Source organism: Aythya ferina (assembly GCF_964211825.1).
Source record: "Aythya ferina genome assembly, chromosome: 4".
In the NCBI taxonomy this organism is placed as follows: Eukaryota; Metazoa; Chordata; class Aves; order Anseriformes; family Anatidae; genus Aythya; species Aythya ferina.
In genome coordinates, this window is record NC_140300.1 from 9,849,073 (window position 1) to 9,872,588 (window position 23,516).

Here is a 23,516-nt window from a genome sequence, read left to right on the forward strand (position 1 = left end):
TATAACTAGGATTCTTCATTCATAATAATGAAAAGGCAGAGCTAGATGTCTTTCATATAATTGGATGCTAGATAAAATCTTCTTCTGTATTTTATTGTCCCTTACAAACACTGCTGGCTTTTGAAGAGAGATGCACGAGCTGCTAAATTATAATCTGTTGAAGTCGAAAAGGTTAAGGTTGAAATTTCTTATAGTGTGATGCCTTTTGAGAAGGGGGTAAGTAATTTGATAATTGTAAAATCCCAGCATAAAGCTTTTGCAGTCCTGGAGTACTTCTAAGTAAGCTCCTCTTTGCGTCACCTAAGCTTGTTTGTTTTGATTTTAAAATGGCTTTAATGCTTTAAAGGACTGTCCACTCTTTGTTAAACATTAGAAGCTGATTTCTCTGAATCTTTGAAGTTAATTGAAACAGTTTAAGTATGCTTCCTTAATGGAATAAAGAAATGTGTGTAGTTTAGAGTATAAAAGAGATGGTTTTTCTCACTTGTCTTGCTTGGCAGGAATTGGTTCAATTGATCCTCCAGAGAAATTCACTTACATACATATTGTTATGTTTGGTGTGCTTTCACAACACTAAAAAGACAATTTTCTTAGATATGAAGGAGACAAACTGTTCTAATTAGTGCTGTAAAGCTGAAGAAATGTTGTAAATGGTAAGGATAATTTTTTTATATTACATGCAAATATAAGTGCAAAAGTGGCAATAGTCTTCACAAAATTCCATCATGTCTTAATTTCTAATTTCTTGCAATATTAAAATTACAGTTGAGAAATATTACTGTTTTAGTCCTTTGGGTAGAGCCGTTTTCCAATGGCTGGCTGACTCATTGTAAGGTATTTTTCTTCTCCACTGCTGACAGTCTACTGCTCTAACAGTACTTCTATCCCGATGAGAAGCTAGACTCTGTAATGTATTTGTCTGATCTGCAAAGTGGCAACAGAATGAAACAGAAAATAATTGTCTGTTCTGCTTTCTATGTCTAAAATACAGCCGTTGTTTTTGTGGGAAAAATATGTATTTTTCCCTGGATGATACCTCTTTGATATAAACATCAAGGAAGACAAAGCACAGACTTCTGGTTGGATGTAGTTGGATTAAATTCCAGGTGCTGATGGACAAAAAAGTTGATTGATCTTTTTTAGCTAAAAGTAGGATGCACTTGTGTCTCTTTTCCTCGAAGGTTCTCCTCCTATACTAGTGAAAATTGTTTTACTCCTGTTGCCTACCCAAACTTGGAGATCCCTGTGATATTACTCATCTGATAGTCATTTCAAGCTTCCAGCTGAAAGTTTATTTTGAAGATCGGACTTATTTTCAGTTTTTCCAGTATGGCTACTTGCATTTCTTTCCAATTCCATAGGTAACTGTGTTTTCGCAGTTAATTCTATCAGTTTTGTGAAGAATTGAAATCTGAGGGCCCTGTAGGTTGCAGAGGGGAAAGAACAGATAGGAATGTATAAGTATTTTTCTGCCAAGTTGTATGACCTACTATTTTTTCAGCTAGTGCTGAAGATTTAACACGGACTCTCTTCATTCTTAAATGGTACCCAGTGAAGAGGGGGCATAATTTATGTAAGATGCAGTATTTGAGCTCTGATAAGTAATATTGAATAAATGCTTGAATACTAGAAAGAAGTTTGGAAAAATAAGAACCAAAGAGAATATACCCAGAAAAACTGAAATGAAGGAAAATCCTAATCCATTTCATTGAGTAAAAGCTCTGATTCACGTCTGAATTACATTTTCAGGCTTTCACTTTTATTGAAATTGTCACAGCACTGAAGTTTTCCAATCTTCTCCAATTTCACTAATTGATCCACAGATTTGCACATTTTAGAGAACATCTAAATTAGAGAGATTTGCACCACTGTAGCTATTAGTATAGCAGTGTGTATTTCTCTCCCTAGACTAAGAGTGTTTGTACATGTGTAAGGTATAAACATTGTTGTTAAGCTTCAGTCTGGGAAGGGAAATTGATGTTTGAAAAGTAATAATAATGTGTTTATATACATCCTTTCCGTATAATAGGAGGCACAACTCTCTCTGCACATCTTTTTTCCAAAGTCAATTAAGCCTCATGTCATATGGATTTTATTGCATCAGAGACAGGCACTGGAAACCATCTACCCCTTGTAAAAGTTTTACATGGTAACTCTGCTTAGGCAAGGCTATGATGTTGTCATTAGCTTAAACTACGTGCTTGGGCTTTGTGAAAGGGGTAAAAGATATGGATCCTTGAGTTAACGGTGTTTCCAGAGATACTACAGAGATGCCTGCTGCAACTCTACCTGTATCTGACCTGCTTAATGAATTGCAGACAATCAGAATGCAAACTGTAATACTGCTGCAAGATCACTGCTATAGATCAGTTACAGCACCTATGCTGTGGGAACAGTAGAAACCATTTTATGTTACTACAACCAAGGGTAATTAGCAGATTGCTCCTACTTCCCACCCTGGAAACTATACGTTCCTGCTACAGCAGGAGTAGGAGCGTGCTGACACAGCATGCCCCAGCTTGGCTGACGTTTTGAGTGCAGTGCAATCTAAATCATCTCAGGGATGATCATTAGTCCCCAGCTAATTTCTGGCTTTCACTATTGATACCTGCCTAGACGGCACTTTACAAAGGGCAAACCTTAAGGTCAAAGGGCATGTAATAAAAGTACACTGTCATTCATCTCCCAGACAGATGGTCCCAGGTGGTGAGGTATCTTAATAGCTCTATTAAGAATCTCTAACTCAATTCTTACCTGCTATTCCCTACAGAGATCAGTTCCGCGATGCTGAAATCTATTATTTCCACATCCCAAAGTACATCAGATACTATAGGCATGTCTTTTTCCTGAGATACCACTTTGCTGTTGCGTCGGCTCACTTCTGGTTTTAGTGTTCATCATCCAGAAAGAATTTCCATAAGGAAAAGGTCCTAAAGAATCTTTTGAAAGGAATCTGATGTTTCAAATACATTTTTACAGTCTATTATTCTAAAAAGTAACTAAAGAAGGTAGCACAAGAAATCCATAATGATATCCAAAATAAAACAAACCACTACCATTTACACTGTAAATACAGAGGCATTATTTCCTCCAGCAGGTATATGACTTATTTTTCAGTTCCGTTGGCAGTGCGTGCTGTAGCTGTGTTCCACTCTAACATAAATAATTCAAGCTCCTTTAGCAGCAGTGGCAAAAGGTCTTTTCTTTCAATTATTTATGGAGCATTTTTATAGTGCTTTGTGTTAAGTATACTATTGGCTTCCTCTGCTTAAAGCCATGAGGGTAAAGAATCGATTTGTTTAGAATGGTGTAAAAAGCTACCAGGAATTGCCGGAGGAGGACGCATTAGCTTCCCTTATCCCAAAGTCGCAGAGGAGCAATGTGCCGGGCAGTGAGGCCAGCCTTCATCCAATGGGTTCCGGGACGTTACAGCTGAACTTGGTATGGATTCAGAAGGATGGCTGTCAGTGAATGCCTTGAAGTATTTGATTAAGTGGCACCACAGTGGTTCGTATCAGCTTTATCCAGGTAATGTATTTAGTGATTAACTGGAATATCTTAATTATATGAGTGCATGCATTCAGATGATTACTAGGAGTATGTGGAGCTGCTCACAATAATAAAAAAGTATTAGTGGGTTAAGAAATATAGATGGATTTTATGAAAAAATGCTTACAAAAATATCCTTAATTGCATTCAGATTTTGCTTTATATGATTTAAAATGTATATTGCTTTATATGATTTAAATCAAAACTTTCAAAGCCATTTTATCCTGAATACTTTGAAGATTGTAGATGATTAAATGTGTGTATTTTCTTACATAACACTTTATTGTGTAAACACAAAAGGTGTAAAAGGTTGTGTGGATTTTAGGAAGTATTCTTCCTCAGTTCTGTGTTTGAAGATGGTAATAAATGAACCAATGAGTTTGCACAGGCAGTGGTACTTCCTCGCTGGGTGCGGTGATTCTTAGAACAGAAATAAATGTAGGGCCACTGGATTCCTGATGCTTCAGTGAGGAGCCTCCTTTTACAGGTAACGCAAGCTGGGTCAGTGTAGCTGCACAATAAGGAAAAAGGAAGGAAGGAAGGTATTTGGAAGCTTTGCACAGCCGTGTGATTACAATGTTTGAGAGTGAGGGGTCAGGGCTCTAGGTGTGAGGGCACAGAGTGATCGTTAGAGGAAATAGGTGACTGGGTTGGAAAGTGGCCCTATTCCTCCTTTGCAGGGTGGGCTGTGTGTAGCAAGGAATGCAAGTGGTGTGAGTCAGGAAACCTGACACGGCAGGCTTACAGGGGAAGCATTCCTCTGCAACCGGAGTGGAACAGGAGTTACAGCTTATACACTCTGCATTTAAGTGTGATTTGGATAAATTACGTCGTGCTGTGAGAGTTGGTGATATTTTTCCATCTTTATTTCTGATTCTAGATTGCATACTGCTATACCATGCTGTAACTTAATTACAACCATTGATACAAGTACTTAACCAAGCCCTGTCCTGGGGAATAACCCTGTTCTGCCTCGTTTCCAGGTTAACGGGTACTCTAGCAGAAATCTGTATCCCTTCATAAAGTGCATTTCCTTTTTAAGGGAAAACAAAGCAGTGCCAGGGTTAACGGTACTTTCTGAAGAAAATCTGAGTTAGCTAAATAAAGTCCAACAGAACAGAAACAGTTTACTGAGAATGAGTAAGCCCTTAATGCCGCTCTAACGCTTTGGAGGACCTGTGCCAGTAGCTCTCAGAGCTGTTGAAAATGCAGTCTTATTTTGATTCATTTGTTTTCTAGGGGACCTCCAGAGTCGGCAGCCTATCAGAGGAATGAGAAACCAGCATAGTTTATAGCAAATGTAACTCTGACAAGCTGGAGAGTGAGCAGCTGCTAGCAATTAGAGGTAGTTAGCAGTTACCGACTGGTGTAAACACCCGGACTGTAATTGCAATTTGGTCTTCCTCCCTACCATGGGGAAGCTGAACAGCCACTCTTGGGAGGAGGGAGAAGCTGCTCTTCCAAAGACCGCTGTGCCTACCATTTTCCCAGTCCATGGGAGTCCTACGGCACTGTGACTTGCCCTTTAGGGTTGAGCAGTTCCTGTGGCTACTCCCTAACCTCCTCCTGTCACCCACCTAGGGTTAGGCAGCTTGGTGTGTGGGATGAGTTTACCTTTTGGAGTTTGCCTCAACGGGCCTAGGAAACTCATCATTCATCACCGGAGAACTCCGGGCATCGAACCCTCTTGTAGTGAGGCAGTAACATCTGAAACTGTTCCAGATATATCGAGAAGTGGGTGTCTATTTATATCCTGGACTGTAAAATAGAACGTATCCACTTGCAGAGTTAAAGCAAAATACTCCTGGTAATAAATTTAGCTGTAATTCTCTTCAGATTCACATTAGCTTCTTTCACAATAGTTTCACTGTGGTGACAGGTATTCTCTAATGAGGCTAACAGTTGACTTGGTTATGCTCTTTGATATGTCTTACAGGAGAAAGTGAATAAATATTTGTTATAAGGATATTTAGCATTATTTGCTGAGTCTTTTTCATTAGCTTTGATTAATATGACCATTAGGCAAATAAAAAATATTTTTATGCCTAATGTATTATTATGTTCCTTAAATATTATCCTTATTGAAAATACCCATTTTAATTTGCCTCTAATCTAATTCTGTATCTTTTTTTGCAACATTTTGCTTAAACAATAGCTTTGCTTACTGAAAATTGCAGTAGTTAGCTTTTAATTCTTAGTAAATATTGGTAAGCTACAGAATACATACAAAAATGAAGTTTCAGAACTATTTTTTTCTTTAAATTTTCTTATCTTTATAACAGTGTTTATGACTTTTTGGTGTGTTTGTAACCATCTTTGAATGGCCCTTTTATGCAATCTCATACTTCCAGGGATGAACAATAATGTTTGGTGACACAGAATTTGGAAAGGCAAAATCATTCCAAATATATAACAGAAAAGAAGACCTTGAGAGATCTTATAGAATAGTAATTTTGGTGAAATTACTCCTTGCTTTAGTTTATCTATGTGATTAACTGTGGAAAATAAACAACAATAAAAATGTTTCTGTAAAGAATAGGCTATTCCTCAGGGGTTGTGAATTCAGTTTGCTCAATCAGCTTGCATTTAGAGTGATCTTAAGCTTTGATTTTCTATTTGGCATATAATTATTGAAGACACTGTTATTTTATTTGAGGAACGTATTTTCTTACATCTGTTACTGCTAATTTTTCAAATAATTGAATGACTACCTGTTTTTATCCCTTCATCACAAATTCACTTGGTTTGGCATGTCTCAGGTCCAACCTCCTGCTCTAAGCAGGGTCCATTTTGAGACAGGGTTGTTCAAGACTTTATTCAGTTATGTCTTCACAATTAAACCTCAGACCTACTCTGTGAAGTGGGTAACTGTGAGTACTTCTATATTGATTTTACATTTGTGTAAGCTGAGAGATGGAGAGAGTAGTGGTTTGTAAAAGGACATGCAACAAATAAATGACAAGTGTGTGAATAATTCCCTGCTGTTTCCTTAGAAGAGTCATTTCTTTCAGTTTTCCACTATGTGAGCAAGTGGTCAATTCTTCAATATTTTTGTGTGTACTGTATTTACTGATATATAAAAAATAGGGTTTAGTTTAATACTTGAAGTTACAACAGTCATGCTGCTGCACAAGGTTGTATTTTCCTAATTTTTCTATGGGTTCTTGTTTATTTGTCTTTCAGAATACAAAAGCCATTTCTGTTCTTTTCAAGATTTAAAGTATCAGGTCGTTTCTCAACTTCATCCTGAAAGAGGGCACTGAGTGAATGTAGGGTAACACTGAGTTTCTGAGTCAGTATTGTTTGCCACCTGCCATCTTCAAGATCTGACCACAGCCTGCCACTGTTATTCTCACTTATTCCATATACTATTATAGCTACCATTTTAGCAGTTAAATTGAAGCAACATCATACCATTATTATTATTTCTTCCTTTTGGTTATTTGTATGAGGTGGCTAATGAGTGTGTCATCTCAATGTTGCTTTGTGTATGAATCTAAGTAGTGATATGTAATCTCCTGTTTTGAATGTTTTATTCCTATGCTGTTTGAAAACACTGGTAGTTTAATTCTCTCTTGGTTGTTTCATTAGGAAAATGTTTTATTCAGATATGCAAATTATTCTACTAAAGCAGGCTATTTAGGTATAACAGAATTTAGGTATTGTAGAATTTTTCTAGTGATCACTTATGTCAAGAAGACCCCCAAATACCCCAGCAAGGACAGGATGAGAAGCAGCCTCCTCTTAGAAGTGTCCTGCTGGGTACTGCGTCATGCAGACTAGGAGAACATTGAGGTCCCCAGATAGTTGCTGATTGCTGACTTGGGTTTGGAATGTAGTCTTGGATCCCTGTTTTTGTCAGAAACCCCCAATCAAATTAGGATTTATGGATTGACCCATCTGCTTCCCAAGGATAAGGAGGACATCCATTACTAGCTCATTTTCATTGATAGTACTATTTTAAGTTGGTTTTTCTCCTAAGCTTTCAGCGTTTAGCAAGAATCTCTCATTCCATTAAACACTTCAGAAAGCCTCTGACTACTGATAGTAAAATTTCATACAATTTTCAATCTTCTGTCATCAAATAGTTTTTTCTTTTTTTCCCACTTTCTGGTAAGCAGTAGATTTTTAAAGACCTATCTTCCTTGGGTAACCTTACAAAAGATTGCAGTCCATGTGGTGAGGAGTGTTAGCAGAATCTACTGATTGCTCCTTTTGCTTCTGGTAGGGCATTGCCGCTAAGATGCTCATTTGATTTTCTTTGCAACAGAATAAAATTGAGAGATGGTTGTTATTATTATTTTCTATGTAGGTGCCCCTAATAAACAATGCAGAGAGGTTTTGAAGTCTGCACTACTATGAGCTTGTGAAAGAGATGTGATAAATGAAGAAAACCATGCTGCAGAGGAAAGAATAAAAGTGAATAATATTTTATTAACTTTTTTTTTTTTTTTTTAACAGAGCTGAATAGTACTGATTTGAAAGATTGCATCAGTGAGAACAGCCTCAGTAGCAATGCTAGTCTTCCCAGCGTACAGAGCTGTCGACGACTTCGAGACAGAAGAGTTGCAAGCTGGGCAGTTTCATTCGAGCGTCTTCTTCAGGATCCTCTCGGTGTTAAATATTTTTCGGTAAGGTTTGAGAAATAGTACGAGGCCTTTCAAACTACCTGATATCACTGCTGTAATACTTTTTTTTTTTCCTTTTGTGATGCTATCCCTACATAGGACAAGAGATAGGAGTTCGTTGTTGCACAGTGGTTATCTCAACATCTTTTAAGTTTAAACTGGTTTACAGCTTAATAAGAGTTCATAGTAATACATGTATTTTAATGAATTATCCTCCATTTTACCTGAATCTCATTGAATCTGAATCATCTGAGATTCATTTATCTGAATCTCAGATAAAATGGAGGGTATGTTTTTCTTTGTACCAGAATTTTTAGTAAGATTCCACATTTTGTATAACGTTTCTATTTGTTTATATTTTGTATCTCTTGACTTTTTACAAGAAAAAGGCAAAGTTTCAGTAGTTCTCTAAGAGTTAATGATTTACTCACATATTTGTCTACTGAAATGTTTGGAAGCTTTACTGAAATGTTGGAAACCATGCAGAAGATTTTTTTTTGATGATACAGTGGCTTATCTTCCTGCAAAACCTTTTTTAGAAATATTTTTTTGAAGTAGTTAGGTATTTTAAGAGCAGTGGTTAAAGCTGCAGTTTTCAGGAACAGAGTTGAGTATTTGCAAAGCACAAATTAAACTTCTTCACGGGACATTTATGAAGTTATAAATAGTATCATCCTTATTTTACATATAAGGAAATTGAGGGGTATATGGTTTTGCATTGTTGCTCAGAAAGTCTGTTGTTGATTCTGTATATGTTGTACAAGGACTTTTTGTGCTGCCCAAATAATTTTCTCAAACAGAACATAAAGAAACTTATGGTACAAGAGATGTAGATTTCTGGAATCTGCAGTAACTCCTTCACTTAATATGAAAGTACATTAAAATGATTAATAGTCAGACTTCCAGCTTAAATGGTGAGGGGACATGAAAAACAGATTAACAGTGAATGCCTGTTTGAGGAAACAGAAGTAAAAGCAAAATAATACATCGTAGATATCAAGTTCCCCGTCTTTCCATTTTTCTTAGCAGTGTAGTTTAAGAGCCATCAGCATTTTTGCTTAGATATTGAGATTCTTCTCATACTGAAAGAAAAATTACAATTTTGATAGAATGTTAGAATCCACCTAAAAAGGATATAGTTTTACTGAAAGTTTAGTTGTCCTTTCTTGTTACTTGTAAACCATCAGTAGGCTTACTTATGTATACATAAGAAATTGCTGCAGTCTTTTAGTACTATGAATGTTTAAAACTTTTATTAAGAAGTTTGAAAGTAACTGGTGTTTATTGAGTTTTCAGATTAAATGTTAATATTGCATTTCAGTTTAGCAAAAGGCCATCTCGGATATTAAATTCAGGAAGTTTCACTTTTTCTCATTCCAATTAAAAATTATTTTTATCAACTTTACAAAAATACATGTGTTAAAGAAATACTCAATTTAAAGAAAGGGAGTGCTGAAATTTATTGTGCACTACCATTTTCTTGAGGCCCAAGAGAGATCCAAGGCCATTGTTCAACTTTACCTGCTACCTGGATACTGTAATGCCATGAACTCTGGCGTAAAGCAGAATCATGGTAGCTGGATGAAATGCCTTTGCAATTTAACAAGTTAACATTCCTTCAAAGGGAAGTTCTAAAAGCCCATGGACTCAGAAGGAAATCACCTACATGTACAACTAGCCAGATGGCGCAGATATCCACCAGGGTTCAAGAACCTTGGACCATCAGCATGTAATTTACGATTTCATAGTAGCATCTGGGTCCATTTGGGATTCAGAATGCAGAGGCTTTCCTGAGGACAGCTTTGTCACACAGCAGAAATTACTCTTGAAGAAGAGATTTTGCATGTTTTGCAAATACTCACATTTTGCATAATAGTCTGTTGATGAGAGCAGTCATCCAGGAAGTGAGAGACCTGTTTGCAGTTCCCTCCTCAAGTGGTTCAAACCCACATCTCCAGCTTCCCAGCCATATTTTGACAGCTACTAGGCTATGTAATGTTCCAAGTGGGGCTCCATTCAGTCTTCCTTCTAATTGTTGTGCAGCCAGCTGTGCCAAAATCACGTGGCCAAAAAGAAGGCAAAGAGGAGATTTCTGGAGGTGTGAAGGCACAGAGTGGGGAAGTAGGCAGTTGGGTTCCAGTTCCTGCTCACTAATTTGATTCTCTTCTAATCTGTAATTACATGTAAGACACAGCAATGTCATGTCCCCTGACTACTCTCTTTTTTTTTTTTTTTTAACTTATTTTTTAATTTTCAGGTTAGGCATAAAAACTTATATTTTAAACTGAGAGGCTGCTAGTGCATTTAGGCTCTGTGTGTTGTAGTCTGTCTCAACTGTTTTTTTTTTTACAGTTGGACTCTCTGAACTCTGTGCAAGTCCTAAAAGGACAAATAAGGTTTAGTTTTAAGTATTTCTGTGAAGATTCCTCTGAGACTGCCTTGAATGTTAAGGAAACTTGAGTGATAGCAGTGTGATGTTTGAGTGAAGGTTGTGGCTTGTATGATAACCTAAATTCTTTTCACTTAAACGCTGATAGGTAAAGCTCTAAAGCATAAACAAGCATTGTTCCAACTAAATGAGTCACTGGAGAGTTTTTAGAGGACCAAGTTTACTTTTTAGAGTGATTTTTTTTTTAATAATGGGTAAAATGCTTTCAAGAAATATGCTGAGACAAAATTGAACTACACAGATTTGAATCAGGGACAGTATGTCTTTGTACAATTTTCAAACTGAATGGGATCTTGGTCCTTATTTGGACCTTTGGATGCTGTAATATAAACGTGATTATTGTTTGTTTTACTGAGAGATTTTATTTTCCTCTAAGAAAGTCTTTTCCAAGGAGAATCCATCTGAACACATAAACAGGCAGTGATGAAATATTCTTGTAGTGGGCATGTGATGCAGAAAATTGCTGTAATGAATACGCAATTGGTTATGCACACTGCTTGATAAACATTTATTCTATTCTATTATTAGTACTGCAATTAAAGGCAGCTGGTTTATGGTATATTTTTTTAATGTACTTATACATTATTTAAATTTTTATTAGGTTTATTCACTAGTGTATATATATTACTTAACATGAAATTTCATTTTTGTATGTGAAAATGATGTGATTGCAACTTGATGCATTAATTTCAACTGTATACATTTAAAAGAAATGAGAGAGGAAAGCACTAGGCGTATATTGGACATGCATTAAAACTGGACTGAATTACCACTGTGAAAAACCACAAGTAACTTCTTTTCTTTATGATGCTCTTAATTATTTGCTTATTTTCACCCTAGGAATTTCTGCGGAAGGAATTTAGTGAAGAAAATATTTTATTTTGGCAGGCGTGTGAATATTTTAACCATGTACCTGCACATGATAAAAAAGAGGTAAGTCAATATTGTGTTTCAGTATATGGTTGCTTGCTACAAACTGTTACTTCTTCAAGATTATTGAAATTATTAGAACTATGTTTGGTCTACTGTGATTTCACTACACTAGGGTTAGAGCTTCAGTCTAATTCTCTCAGTTCCCTGGGAGCACTGTCCCAGGTTTAAGATGCTGGATGTAGTTAGGTTTCAGTGAAGTGCAGAGATAGTTCTGTAACTAAGAATAGTAAGAATAGCTAAGCTATTTTGGATGTTGAAAAATGGCTAGTCCAGTGTAAGAGAATGCAGAGCAAATTAATTTAACATGTCAAGGAGTTAAGTTCCTCAAGAGAGCAAAGTTAGCCTCTGTTGTGCTCTTTCAGCTAAACTGCCTCTATTTGCTAAGATAATTTGTTTATAATGTGTATATAACTAACATATGTATATGTATCTATATAGACTAATATATCTGCTGCAGTAAGGGTATTAATATTTGTTCACAGATTATGAGAATCTGCATCTCATTCTTTTAACACAGTCTGACATTGGTCAGGCAATTTTAGTTACATTAATTTTGTGCAGGTTTGCAACAACTGCTGTCAACATCACAACTGCATCTAGTCAGGTTTACACTGCGGAAATGGATTCAGCTTCCTAGTACCCCTTTGCTCCTTTATGGACCATCAATTTTTTTCACGACTTTCTTCTATCTCAGAACAATGTATTTTCTGAACACCCCTAGTAAGGACTCTGAGCTCTGTTTGGTGTGCTTTTTTCATTCCTTCTATAATGTGGGTGTTTCAAGGTAAACAACATAAAAATAGCACATGAATATTTTCTAACAGTAAATATTCAAATATATGTTTACATTTTTCTAACTTCTAGAAATTGAGGCTTAGAGAATTTATTTAAATAGTAACCATTATCTGAAAGGTTTAAAATATAAAATACCTCATCTCCCTCTTAAGATAGCATTTGACGTGGTTCACCTTTATTAATTTCATAGTTTAATTATTTAAAGTTTTATTTTGATGGTATCTTTTACCACTTAAGAAATATCTGATGAGTATTTACAATGTTAAAGGAAAAAAAAACACTGTTTCTTTCCTAAAGCTAACAAAAGCTGTTAAGTGAAAACTGCTTATATGTATTTGGGAAATTTGGGAAATTGGAATGGCTCTATGTTTTTGGATGAAATACATCAGTATTAAAAATAGCTGTGTAAAGATGCATTTGCAAAGTTGCATATAAATTAACAGGATAGCATTGGTTTTCTGCAGCTTTCTTACAGAGCTCGGGAGATCTTCACTAAGTTTTTGTGTAGCAAAGCTACAACTCCAGTTAATATTGATAGCCAGGCACAGCTGGCAGATGATATTCTCAATTCCCCACATCCAGATATGTTCAAGGAACAGCAACTTCAGGTAACTCTAGAAAACATAACATTGTTATACGTTTGTCTGGTATCTTTTCCTTTGAAGTGCTTTGAAATGTATAAAAGTATTTTTACATGCTGTGTACCTTACTATCTATAAAAACACAGAGAAGCCAAGATCACAAAAATTCAGTTAGTGGTACAGAAAAAGGTTGCATAAAGGACTGCTACTTGATTGTGTACATTTGAGGATGTATAGAAAACTGCCATTAACTAAATAATCTGAAAAATATCATTGAAATTGCAAGTAGATAGTAACTTGTGAGGAAATACCATTGCATATGGTGTTTGCATATGGTTGCTTATTCTTTCCTTTAGTGGACAATTCTGTACACAAATAGTATCTAATTTTGGTAAAAGTGGCTTGTAAAACATGCCTGTCGTATTGAAGGATTCCTTCCCTTATGCTTTAATAGAACTGTCAAACAAAGAGCTTATTGAAACTGTTGGTGTCTGAAGACCTCTGAAGCAGATGCATTTTAAGTAATTTTGATGTTCCCAACAGAACAGTTCTGTAACAACAAGATATATTTTACATTTTCTGTAGAATTTAAGTTTCTCCTTTTTTTGTCCAAGTAAACTCTTCTGTAACTCCCACCTTAACAACTTAGTAGTAGAAATAATTTTGAGATCGTATTTTTTAGGAACCAAAGATATAGATTTAATTGCATAAATGAACCAATTCACAATCATATCCTAAGTGCAGCCTCAGATTGCATGCTTTTGGGTGCATGAACAGATAGATGTATTAACTTTCTCCATCTGCCAAGTAGGGAGAGAAGGGTAGGCCTGACCGCTGGTCTGGCAGCTTCTAGCATATAATGCAGCGTACAACTGCCCCATGTGCACCTCCCGAAGTCTGAGGCTTCTGTGGGAATTACCAGCCATGATCTTCTCAGACATTTTCATGCACTCCTAATCTTGGCTTTCCATGTTGGAATTCTTCTTCACCTTCTTGTTTGTTGGCGCAGATGGTGTTCTCATTAGTGTGGTGGCTGCGCTGATGCAGGTTTTCTTCCTCCTATGAAGATGTAATGACAGTTTCTTCTGTCTCATTGAGCAGCCTTGCAGCTAGGTGTGTTAACTGAGCTACTAATGTGGTGTTGTCTGGTTGAGGCAGGTGCTGGGTAAGGAGCTGCCTTGATGGCCCTTTGTATCTTGGTTTCGTTAAGTGAGAAAACAGTGGGTCGGTTTTGTGGTCCTGGCGGGTGGTGTGACCTTGGGAACAGAGAACTGCAGGTGAGTTTGGTTTGTGCAACACATACACAGACTTTCCAAGTTCAGCTCACTGTAACAACACCACGTGAACAGTGAGAATGCTCATTTGTGCAGTCACGAGGCTTTTTTGAATTTCAACCCTGAGTGCAAAGTGTAAAGGTGTTGATTTGTGGTGGTTGGATAAGCTTTGTTTGATGATCTGGAATACGGACTGGAATAAGGCTGCAATGGAGTTCTGCAAGTGTGTGTAGAAGAATGCTTTGGAAAGTGTTTCCTGTTGGGAATGCTCTTAAAGTTGCCTTCTGTCCATAACCTGACAAAAATATTCCCAAATGTGATGATAGAGGTGGTATAGTATAACAGTGTGAATGCAACCAAAAGGTCTAGTTAGTATTTCACTGTTCATACAACAGAATAAGAACAAAGACTTTGAGTAATTCTGGATGCATCAGTGTAGATCATTTAAAGATACTAAAATCATACTTTTCATCCTTTTACTGTATTAAATGCAAGCTTTTAGCATTAGCTGCACTGCAAAACAGTCTTTTATATATATATATATAAATATCTGTAGGTGTGCAGACTGTACTTCCATTTTTCCCTAATAAACTTGCATCAGCAGTGCATCTATGACTCCATGAGACTGAGGCATTTTTAATTCTTGTAATTGGCTCTCTATATTTTATACTGTTTTGGTAATACACAACAGTAATATTCTTTGAGTTCAACAGAAGTAGCTAAATGTTTTACAGCTGTGCATGTTGCACATACCAAGTAAGTTGCTGGGCCTTTGCCTGAAGAGTGTGTGTTGCCTTTTTGAATTTTACCAGTATAATTGTGGTCAGAGAAGGATTGTGTTTTTCATAGTGTGGGAAATTCTCTATTGTGAGCAGTTTTTCTAATGGGGAGGGTCACTGACACTCAGTCGTCTCTGACACCGCATTGAGGGCTCACTAGACTTTGTGCTGGGCTGTTTCAGCTCGCTAAACTGGTAAAATAAACCCTACAAAAGTATTTTTTCAATAGGAAAACCATTAATTAGAGGATGCAACAGAAACAACAGGCAACACCTAAGAGGGAATAGAAATATGGCTGGAGGCAAGAACGTGGATGTCAGCATCCAATTTGGATTAGGTTTTTGTGACACTTCAGCATCAAGTTTTCTCTGCATTATCTTGCTGTTTGCCAAAAAAACTTTGGGCTAGTGCTTGTTGAGAAGACTGTCTCTCTGTTTAAAAAATGCTTCCTTTCTGCAGTTGGGCCCCTGTGGCTTTGTGATGGGCTTCTCCATAGACTCCTAGTAATGCCGTAGCCAGTTGGGTGGTGCGTGCCATTCTTCTGTTGTAGGGAATTAGTCATGTCCCAGGAAGAGGCATTCATTCTGTTTTTTCAAATCATGTGCAGTTAGTTTAATCATGAGAGAAGATATGAAGTTAAAAGTATGAATTCACTTAAAGCTATAGGTTTGCAAAAATGGAACAATAAATTTGATGTTCTTTTTAGCAACTAAGAAAAAACTTTTCTTCCTTTACTTACATGAATTTATTTTGGCTAAAGTAGTCTTGGACTTTTGCTCCAGGCATGGTATAGAGTTGCTTCCTTCTTCTTACATTGTTCTTCTTCCTTCTTATGTTGTTAAAGATGTGCGTTGGTCTCACTCAGAGAAGCCATCCTATATAATCTTTTCTTTTTCAAGGTCTTGATTTATATTACTTTGATTATGGGATCCTCCAAAACCAATGATCCTTTGTTTCTTATTATTGAGCACATGAACACTATTATAGTGCTGTGTAGGGCTCTTTGCTCCTTCCTGTGTCACTTTGTATATCTTGTATTATTATATACTGTTGTATACTGTGATTATATATTCTTTGAGTTTTAGACAATAAACGTCCTTGTTGTTCACAGATACCTTAAAATATACTTGTATAATTTGTAATAATTCCTTTAAAATGTTTCAAATGGCTAGCTTGCTATGTGCTTTACATAGAATGTGCAGACATAAATATACAGTAAAAGATGGATATGAGGGTGGTGTTGTCAAGACTCAACTTATGAACTTTGCACTATATGGAAATCATAACATTTCTCTGAACCTGTGCTAAAGGAAGAGATCAAATTCTGTTTCCTTCTAAATTGGTATAATATATTTAGCCAGATCTAAACAAAATCATGCCTACTGCTGTTTACTAAATTTTGTGGAAGTTGGCTGTTGTGAAATAGCTTCTTTTTTTTTTTAATGTGTTATTTAAGCTTGTGTAACTGTTATCTGTTGCATTTTAATTTCAGATTTTTAACTTGATGAAGTTTGATAGCTATACTCGCTTTCTCAAATCCCCCCTTTACCAAGAATGCATCCTAGCTGAAGTAGAAGGTCGTACTCTTCCAGATCCACAACGTGTTCCCAGCAGTCCCACTTCTAAACACAGTATCAGTTCAGAGAAGTCCAATATCTCAACACCGAAAAAGGTTACTTCTGATTTCATTGTTGTTATCTGAAAAATATGGTCTTAGAAACTTTATTTCAAGTTCTTTAGAAGGGCAAAGATAATATATGAAAAACAATTAGTAAGCCAGCATCACTAGACAAATACTAAAATTACAAAATATTTACATTCTCAGAAAAATACATTGTTTTAATCCACACCTTTGAATCAGAATTTTAGCTGTTGTCTTCCTAAGTATAATTTTAAATCCATATTGTAATTTAAATATGTGTAAAAATAAAAAATTGGGGATTATTTTCATACATCAGTTCAGAATTTTATTTTGATTGAATATTGGATTTGAGATGTGATATTTTAATCTTTGCTGAGAGCTGAGATATCAGAAATTATTTGAGAAATTGACACAATCTAACTCTAGTTTTGAAAGGGGTACTCTTTAAATGTCTTATGCCATACTGAACTAAGATGTTCTGTGTAAAGCAGATACAGCTGCTTAAAAATTGGACCCGTAGTCTTACTGAACTTCTAACATTATTTAAAGTTTATTTTTTCTTCATCTGGATAATTCCACCATGGTATTACATAACTGCACGGGTAAATTATAACTTTGCATTTGTCATGTCAATCACTATGCATTAGCCCATCTGCTTTCATGTATTTTTATGACTAGGAACCTTTAAAAGTAGCATTTTAAAGAATAGTCTAATAATCTATCAAGAATAGCGTGTTAAAAGCAAGGTTAGTTTATTAGCATGCATTCCTAAAGTTTGTATTCTTCAGCGTTAATAAATACTTGTATTTATTTATAAAGGTGAAACAGTACATTGCCATTGTCTCTAATGCAGTTCATGTTCAAGCCTAGCCTAGAAAAAATATCAGAAATATCTAAATGGAAATTCTGTGTTGTAAAATTAAGGCTAAAGGCTTTTCCACAGTAACTAGTAAGCTGTGAAGAGCTCTTTCACGTTTATAGGAGCTCTACGTGTCTTGTTTTCAGCTACTGTATTATAGTCCCTACTTGGTAGAACATCTCCATCACATATTTCTTTTGATTTCCACAGTTGTTCTCTTTTTTTTTTTTTTTTTTTTTTTTTTTTCCTGCTGGGAGGGGTGCTGACTCTATAATTATTGATAGGGTAAAGATGACTACTAACCTGACCATCACACTCATTTAGGAAGAAGTGTGTGAGGTTTGTTTTATAAGTAATATGCTTACAACTGTGTTCCAACCAATCATTTAATTGTGTTTTGGTGATAGTTAAGTGGTAAATCAAAGTCAGGAAGATCCTTAAATGAAGAGTCAGGAGAGGAGGACACTGAGAAGAAAAAAAGGGGGACGTTTTTCTCATGGTCAAGAAGTAAGAGTTTGGGAAAATCACAGAAGAGAAAGGAAAATGGTGATTATCAACATGGTGAGTGTTCACGTTCCACATTGTTGCTCACCTGTTTCATCAGTAGATATGACTAATCACATCATATTGAGTTTGCTTCTAAGTACATCTCTAGGTGTGACAGAGGGAAAAGAAACTGTCAAATCAGAAGGGCATAGTGTCACTTGGAGCTGTATTGAAACAGGTGTAAAAATAGAAGTATGAAAATGTTTAAACTTGATTGTATTGACTTCCAAGAGACTTTTTTTTCCCTGTTTTACAGTATACTCCGTGTTTCTTTGTGCTGGCAATTGCTTTTTAAAGCAGAACACTGCTATATTTATAGTAAGAATTTCAGCCCTTTACAGAGAAGTTCAGGAGCTATACATGCAAATAGTGTCGTAGCTACAGCTATTTAAAAAACCCTCCATCAACATGGTCCTACCAATCTTTCTTTTATTAATACCACACAGGTACAATCACTTCTGAACACACTCACTATTTCTGTTTCCTATTATTCAGGAAAGGACCTTTCCTGTTTAGTCCTTTCCTGATTAAAATGAAGGAAGAGTCAGAGTAGTGAAAGCCCTCATAATTTGCTGCTTTGTTGCTTAACTGTTTTCAAGAGTTTAAGGAAAACTTTCATTATGAATGCACCAGTACATGGTCTCTAGAGAAAGAGATGAAAGTGTCGGATTAACTCATTCTATTGAGTTAAAATAATAGAGAAATGTCATCAAAGCACCAAATTTAGACAGTGTGGTTGTGTTTTCTTCTTGTCTATATTCTAGTAAAGCCACACTCCCATGAGATGTCCTTGGTCAAATTAATAGTTTGTGTTTTTATATATGAGAATATCAGAGACATTTACTAGGATTATAGACTTAAGCTTCTGAAAGTAACTAGTGATTGTGCAAGATCTTAGTTTTCCAACACCATACCTGCACTTAAAGAAAATATTTATCTCCCCTTAAAATATCTGAAGAGGTAAGCTGATTTTTAAATTAAAAAAAAACAAAACAAAACAACAAAACACACAACAACAAAACTTTAGGATTATATATATATATATATTTAAAAACATCATAAAACCAAATTGGGTTGTTCAAGAGTTGCATAACTTGACCAAATATTGCTTCAATTTTCTGTGCTTCAGTGCACAGGATGAATATTTGGAGTTTTCCTTTAATGAAAAAATGATTTCTCTAACCAGAGGAGCTAATGTTTTGCAATAACTTTCTGTATTATAAGAAATTATAAAAAAACAACCATTTTACTGATCATTTATTCTTTCCATAAACAGATTCTATTCAGTCCAATGGGTTATCGTACAGGAGGGAATCACAAGGCTCCATGTCATCAACTGCTAGTCTTGACTTGGTAATGGTTTGCTCTTAATAATGAAGTGGGGAAGCAGTGAAAACAGTGAATTATTATTTTTTTTTTAAGAAGTCTGAAGTAATTTGTTTGAAGTAATGCTATGGGAAAACATCTTTAAGTGATACATTTAGAGGACGAGATGTAGTATTAAGCAATTTTAGAATGCTAGAACTGGAATAGAGATTGTGTTCATATGTTTCTAATTTTGTCCTTTTATCAGAAAGATATCCTCTGTATCCTGTTTATTGTCTGTCTGAACTTCAGACACCAGTAAACTTATATAAGAAAAGTTTACCTTTCAAGGGGAGCTACCGTAGCTCTTTATAAATAGCTTTTTCCATCTACCAGACATTTGAGGTCTTTTTCTGAACAGCTACATGTTAAAGCTTTCTCGTTGCTTGACCATATTCATGTTAGGCTGATTTCTGTAGTACCAAAATTCCTCCCTGTTTCTTTTAAAGTTGTGAATTGTCCTTCTTGTCGTCATGACTTCATTTTGCTCCTAAAGTTAGAGAGAAGAGAGATAGGGAATTACAAACCTCATGATTTTGTGCTCATGTGGGGAAGTAATCAGTGAAGATGCTGTGATTTCTAACCATTGTATTCTATGTTTGCAGTCTAAAATTAATGAAATGCAAAATTAGTAATAGAACATAATTTATTTTACTATTTTATTTTATTTTACCTACGTTGAAGTGAAAGAATATGGTATTTTCCCATTGGACATTGACTTTTCTTTCTTTTTCTTGTCAAGTCTGAAACCTCTAGATTACCTGCATTTGTACCAGATAAAGAGAAATCCCCCAAATACTGCTGTGTAAACCTTCCAGATGGTTCTTCCAGCAAAATGGCTGTTAAATCTGGATTCTCTATCAAAGAGGTGCTATCTGGGCTCTGTGAGAAACATGGCATTAACATAGCTGCAGTGGACCTTTTTTTAGTTGGAGGTGATAAGGTAGTGCATATCTTTCTTTTTCCTTTTCTTTCTTCTTTTTTTTTTTTTTTTTTTTTTAAGAGTTTTCATACTAATTTTACTAATAAGAAATTATGTTCCCAATAGTAACATATCTTCTGGTTCTACCTATAGGTCTACATTGGCAATTCTAGTTAAAGAACAATTTTGATGAAACTAGAATTGAAGTTTATGACAAGAATTTAGAACATGGGGAAATGGCCTCCAGTTGAGTTAGGTTGATTATTAGGTTAATTATTAGGAAAAATGTAGATGGTTCTTCATTAAAACAAACAAAAAACATAATGACGTTCAGTTGTTCAAAGCTGAAACAAGATAAAATCCTTACAAGAATTAAGGTACATATTTTAATATTGAGGAAAATTCCCAAGGCAGCGGCTTACCTTGGTGGGGGGGATGATAGCACTTATTCCAACAGATGTCTGCAGTTCCAAGAGCAGCTGTGGATGTAAAACATTTATTTATTTTTTTAAATTTGTCATTATGATCAATTTAGATGTTTACGATAGCAAATATTAATGCATGTACATAGTTATGTGCCTATTCTTTTAAATCTTTCAATGACTGATAATTTTTTATGTTTTTTAATGTGTCATTCATTCTATGTAATTATTTAAGCTGGAGGATCTAAGATTATTTTAAAACACCGATTTCTTGAATACCTGATTACTGCAGTAGAAGTTGAAGTTTGGTCATTGTCTTGCAACTAGACAAAGATAGACCTCAATCTATTTGCTTATTGTAAATTAATATCCATTAGAATACATACAACCTATACTAGTAATTTTCTGAGTTATATGAACAGCTTTTTTTTTTTTTTAAATCTCATAGCTGTTCTTTATTACATATTTTAAAATTCATGTATTCTCTCTCCTTTTGTTCCTGATGTGCTCTTTAGCCACTTGTATTGCACCAAGATAGTAGCATCCTGGAGTCTCGGGACCTACGTTTAGAAAAGCGCACTTTATTTCGGTAAGAGTCGATAATGCTGTTTTTTTCTGGCATTTTCCATCCCAACTTTTTGTAAGTGCACTAAAGTATATTGTTAGTTACCTGTGCAGTGAAACAGCAGTTAATGCCTAAAAGAATTGTTTTGAATCTGATTAAAAAGAATAATAATCTAGTTAGCCATGCAAGGCAATATTTTGGATTATAATCAGAATCCATTGTAAAGGCACATTAGAAGAAATAGGCTGTAGTATCAATCAAATAGTCTCATCTGAATGAGGAAGGTGACCCAACATTTGTGACTGAAAATGACTGATAGCCATGTCTTGCAGTTTACTCAGTGTGCTGTGGTTTAACCCGGCCAGCAGCTAACTACCACACAGATGTTTGCTCACCCTCCCCCCTGTGGGATGGGGGAGAGAATCAGAAAAAAAAAAAGTTAAAGCTTGTGAGTTGAGATAAAGACAGTTTATTAGGATAGAAAAGAAAGAAAATAATAATAATGATAATAGTAATAATAATAAAGTGTACAGAACAAGTGATGCACAATGCAATTGCTCACCACCTGCTGACTGATGTCCATCCCATCCCTGAGCAGTTCAGCCCAGCCACCCCATATTAATTGCTCAGCATGATGCCATATGGTGTGGAATATCCATTTGGCCAGTTTGGGTCAGCTCTGCTGGTTCTGTCCCCTCCCAGCTCCTTATGCACCCCTAGCCTCTTCTCTGGCAAGGTGGTGTGAGAAGCTGAGAATTTCTTGGCTTAGTATAAGCACTGCTCTGCAACAACTGAAACATCAGTGTGTTATCAACATTATTCTCATCCTAAATCCAAAACACAGCACCATACCAGCTACTAGGAGGAAAACTGACTGTATCCTAGCCGAAACCAGGATGAAGTGTAACTCCATTTTTACTTCAGATTGCAATAAAACTCACACAGGAGAGATGTCTTTAGCATGGGCATTCTTTGAGTGCACACATGTGCCTGTTAGGTTGTCTGTCTGTGTTTAAACACTGATCTCCCTTAGATTTAGAACTATCTAAACACTTCCTCTTCAGGTGATGGTGGGATAGAGTGCCTCTAAAAGGTAATTCAGATCAGGGCAGCCAGCATAAGGATCAATGGGAGAAATATGGAACTACAGGAACATTTCAAACCGACTAGATCAGCACCTGGTTAATTTCAAACACTGAAAAATGAAGTTTACTTGATTGCTGTTATAGATTCAAGTGGAATTTAAATGCCAGTGTTCCAGGTTAGGGACAATTATATATTTTTATGATCTCAGTCTTAACTGCTCAAGCTGGAGCAATTTTGATCAAGCATACAGGACTGATCTTTTGCACATGGGTTCCTCTTACAGCAAATTTTTATGATATGGTGTCATCCAACCAGAAATTAACATCTTCTGGAATTCCACTGTATTTGCTCTCACATTAAAAAAAAATAAAATACAAGAAATGTATTTCTTGCATCCAAGGCTGCAGCACAGGTATTGAGTAATTTTGGAAGAACTATTGGACCAGAATGGTCAGATCAATCGCAGTGGGAAAAAGTTCCATATAATGTATTTAATTGGTCTGAGGATCACCATGCCCGCAATGCCTTCACTCAGCTCTGGCACGTGAAACTGGGCATTTTATTTGTATTAAATATGCTTAATCCCTTCAGGTAAGGACAAATTTGTGCTAGTGAAGTTTCACTATATGCAGGGTCACTGGTTTTGAATTAGTGTAACTTTGCTGTAAGTTGGAATTAATATATATTATTTTATGTTTAATTAGAATAGTTCATACTTACTGTGACAATTGGTATGTTTCAGGCTGGATCTTGTTCCAATCAATCGATCGGTTGGTTTGAAGGCTAAACCCACCAAACCAGTAACAGAGGTCTTAAGGCCTGTGGTTGCAAAATATGGTTTAAATCTTAATGAGCTTGTGGCAAGACTAGTAAGTATCTTTTGATGTAATTCAAGCTGTATTATTTTGTGTCTGGAGAAGAGTGTTTCTGAAATTTTTCCTATCCTTATAATCAGCCATTAAAATCTGTATTTATAACCACATGTTGAGGTGAAAATGAATAGTAGTCATAAACATTGTGCTTAATAGTAACTACCTGAAAGCTTCAGTATGCATCTATGTTATAGTCTCAATCAGAATAAATCCAACATCCAAAATAATGGAACCTGAACATAGCTTCTT

The 23,516-nt window shown here is 35.8% G+C and overlaps 1 protein-coding gene across 4 annotated transcripts in view; it reads left to right on the forward strand.

The window, feature by feature from the left end:
* Positions 1 to 23,516, forward strand: part of RGS12 (regulator of G protein signaling 12) — an 85,738-nt gene that overhangs the window by 44,020 nt on the left and 18,202 nt on the right. For all 4 annotated transcript variants that reach the window (XR_014692335.1, XM_084517040.1, XM_084517042.1 and 1 more), the window contains exons 5-13: positions 8,011 to 8,180; positions 11,467 to 11,559; positions 12,819 to 12,962; positions 16,481 to 16,660; positions 17,897 to 18,050; positions 19,312 to 19,388; positions 20,143 to 20,343; positions 21,260 to 21,333; positions 23,138 to 23,264. Coding sequence is in view for 3 of the 4 variants with exons in the window: in XM_084517040.1 (XP_084373166.1) it covers positions 8,011 to 8,180; positions 11,467 to 11,559; positions 12,819 to 12,962; positions 16,481 to 16,660; positions 17,897 to 18,050; positions 19,312 to 19,388; positions 20,143 to 20,343; positions 21,260 to 21,333; positions 23,138 to 23,264 (1,220 nt within the window). In the remaining variant the exon portion in view is untranslated. The remainder of the gene's footprint in view (positions 1 to 8,010; positions 8,181 to 11,466; positions 11,560 to 12,818; positions 12,963 to 16,480; positions 16,661 to 17,896; positions 18,051 to 19,311; positions 19,389 to 20,142; positions 20,344 to 21,259; positions 21,334 to 23,137; positions 23,265 to 23,516) is intronic.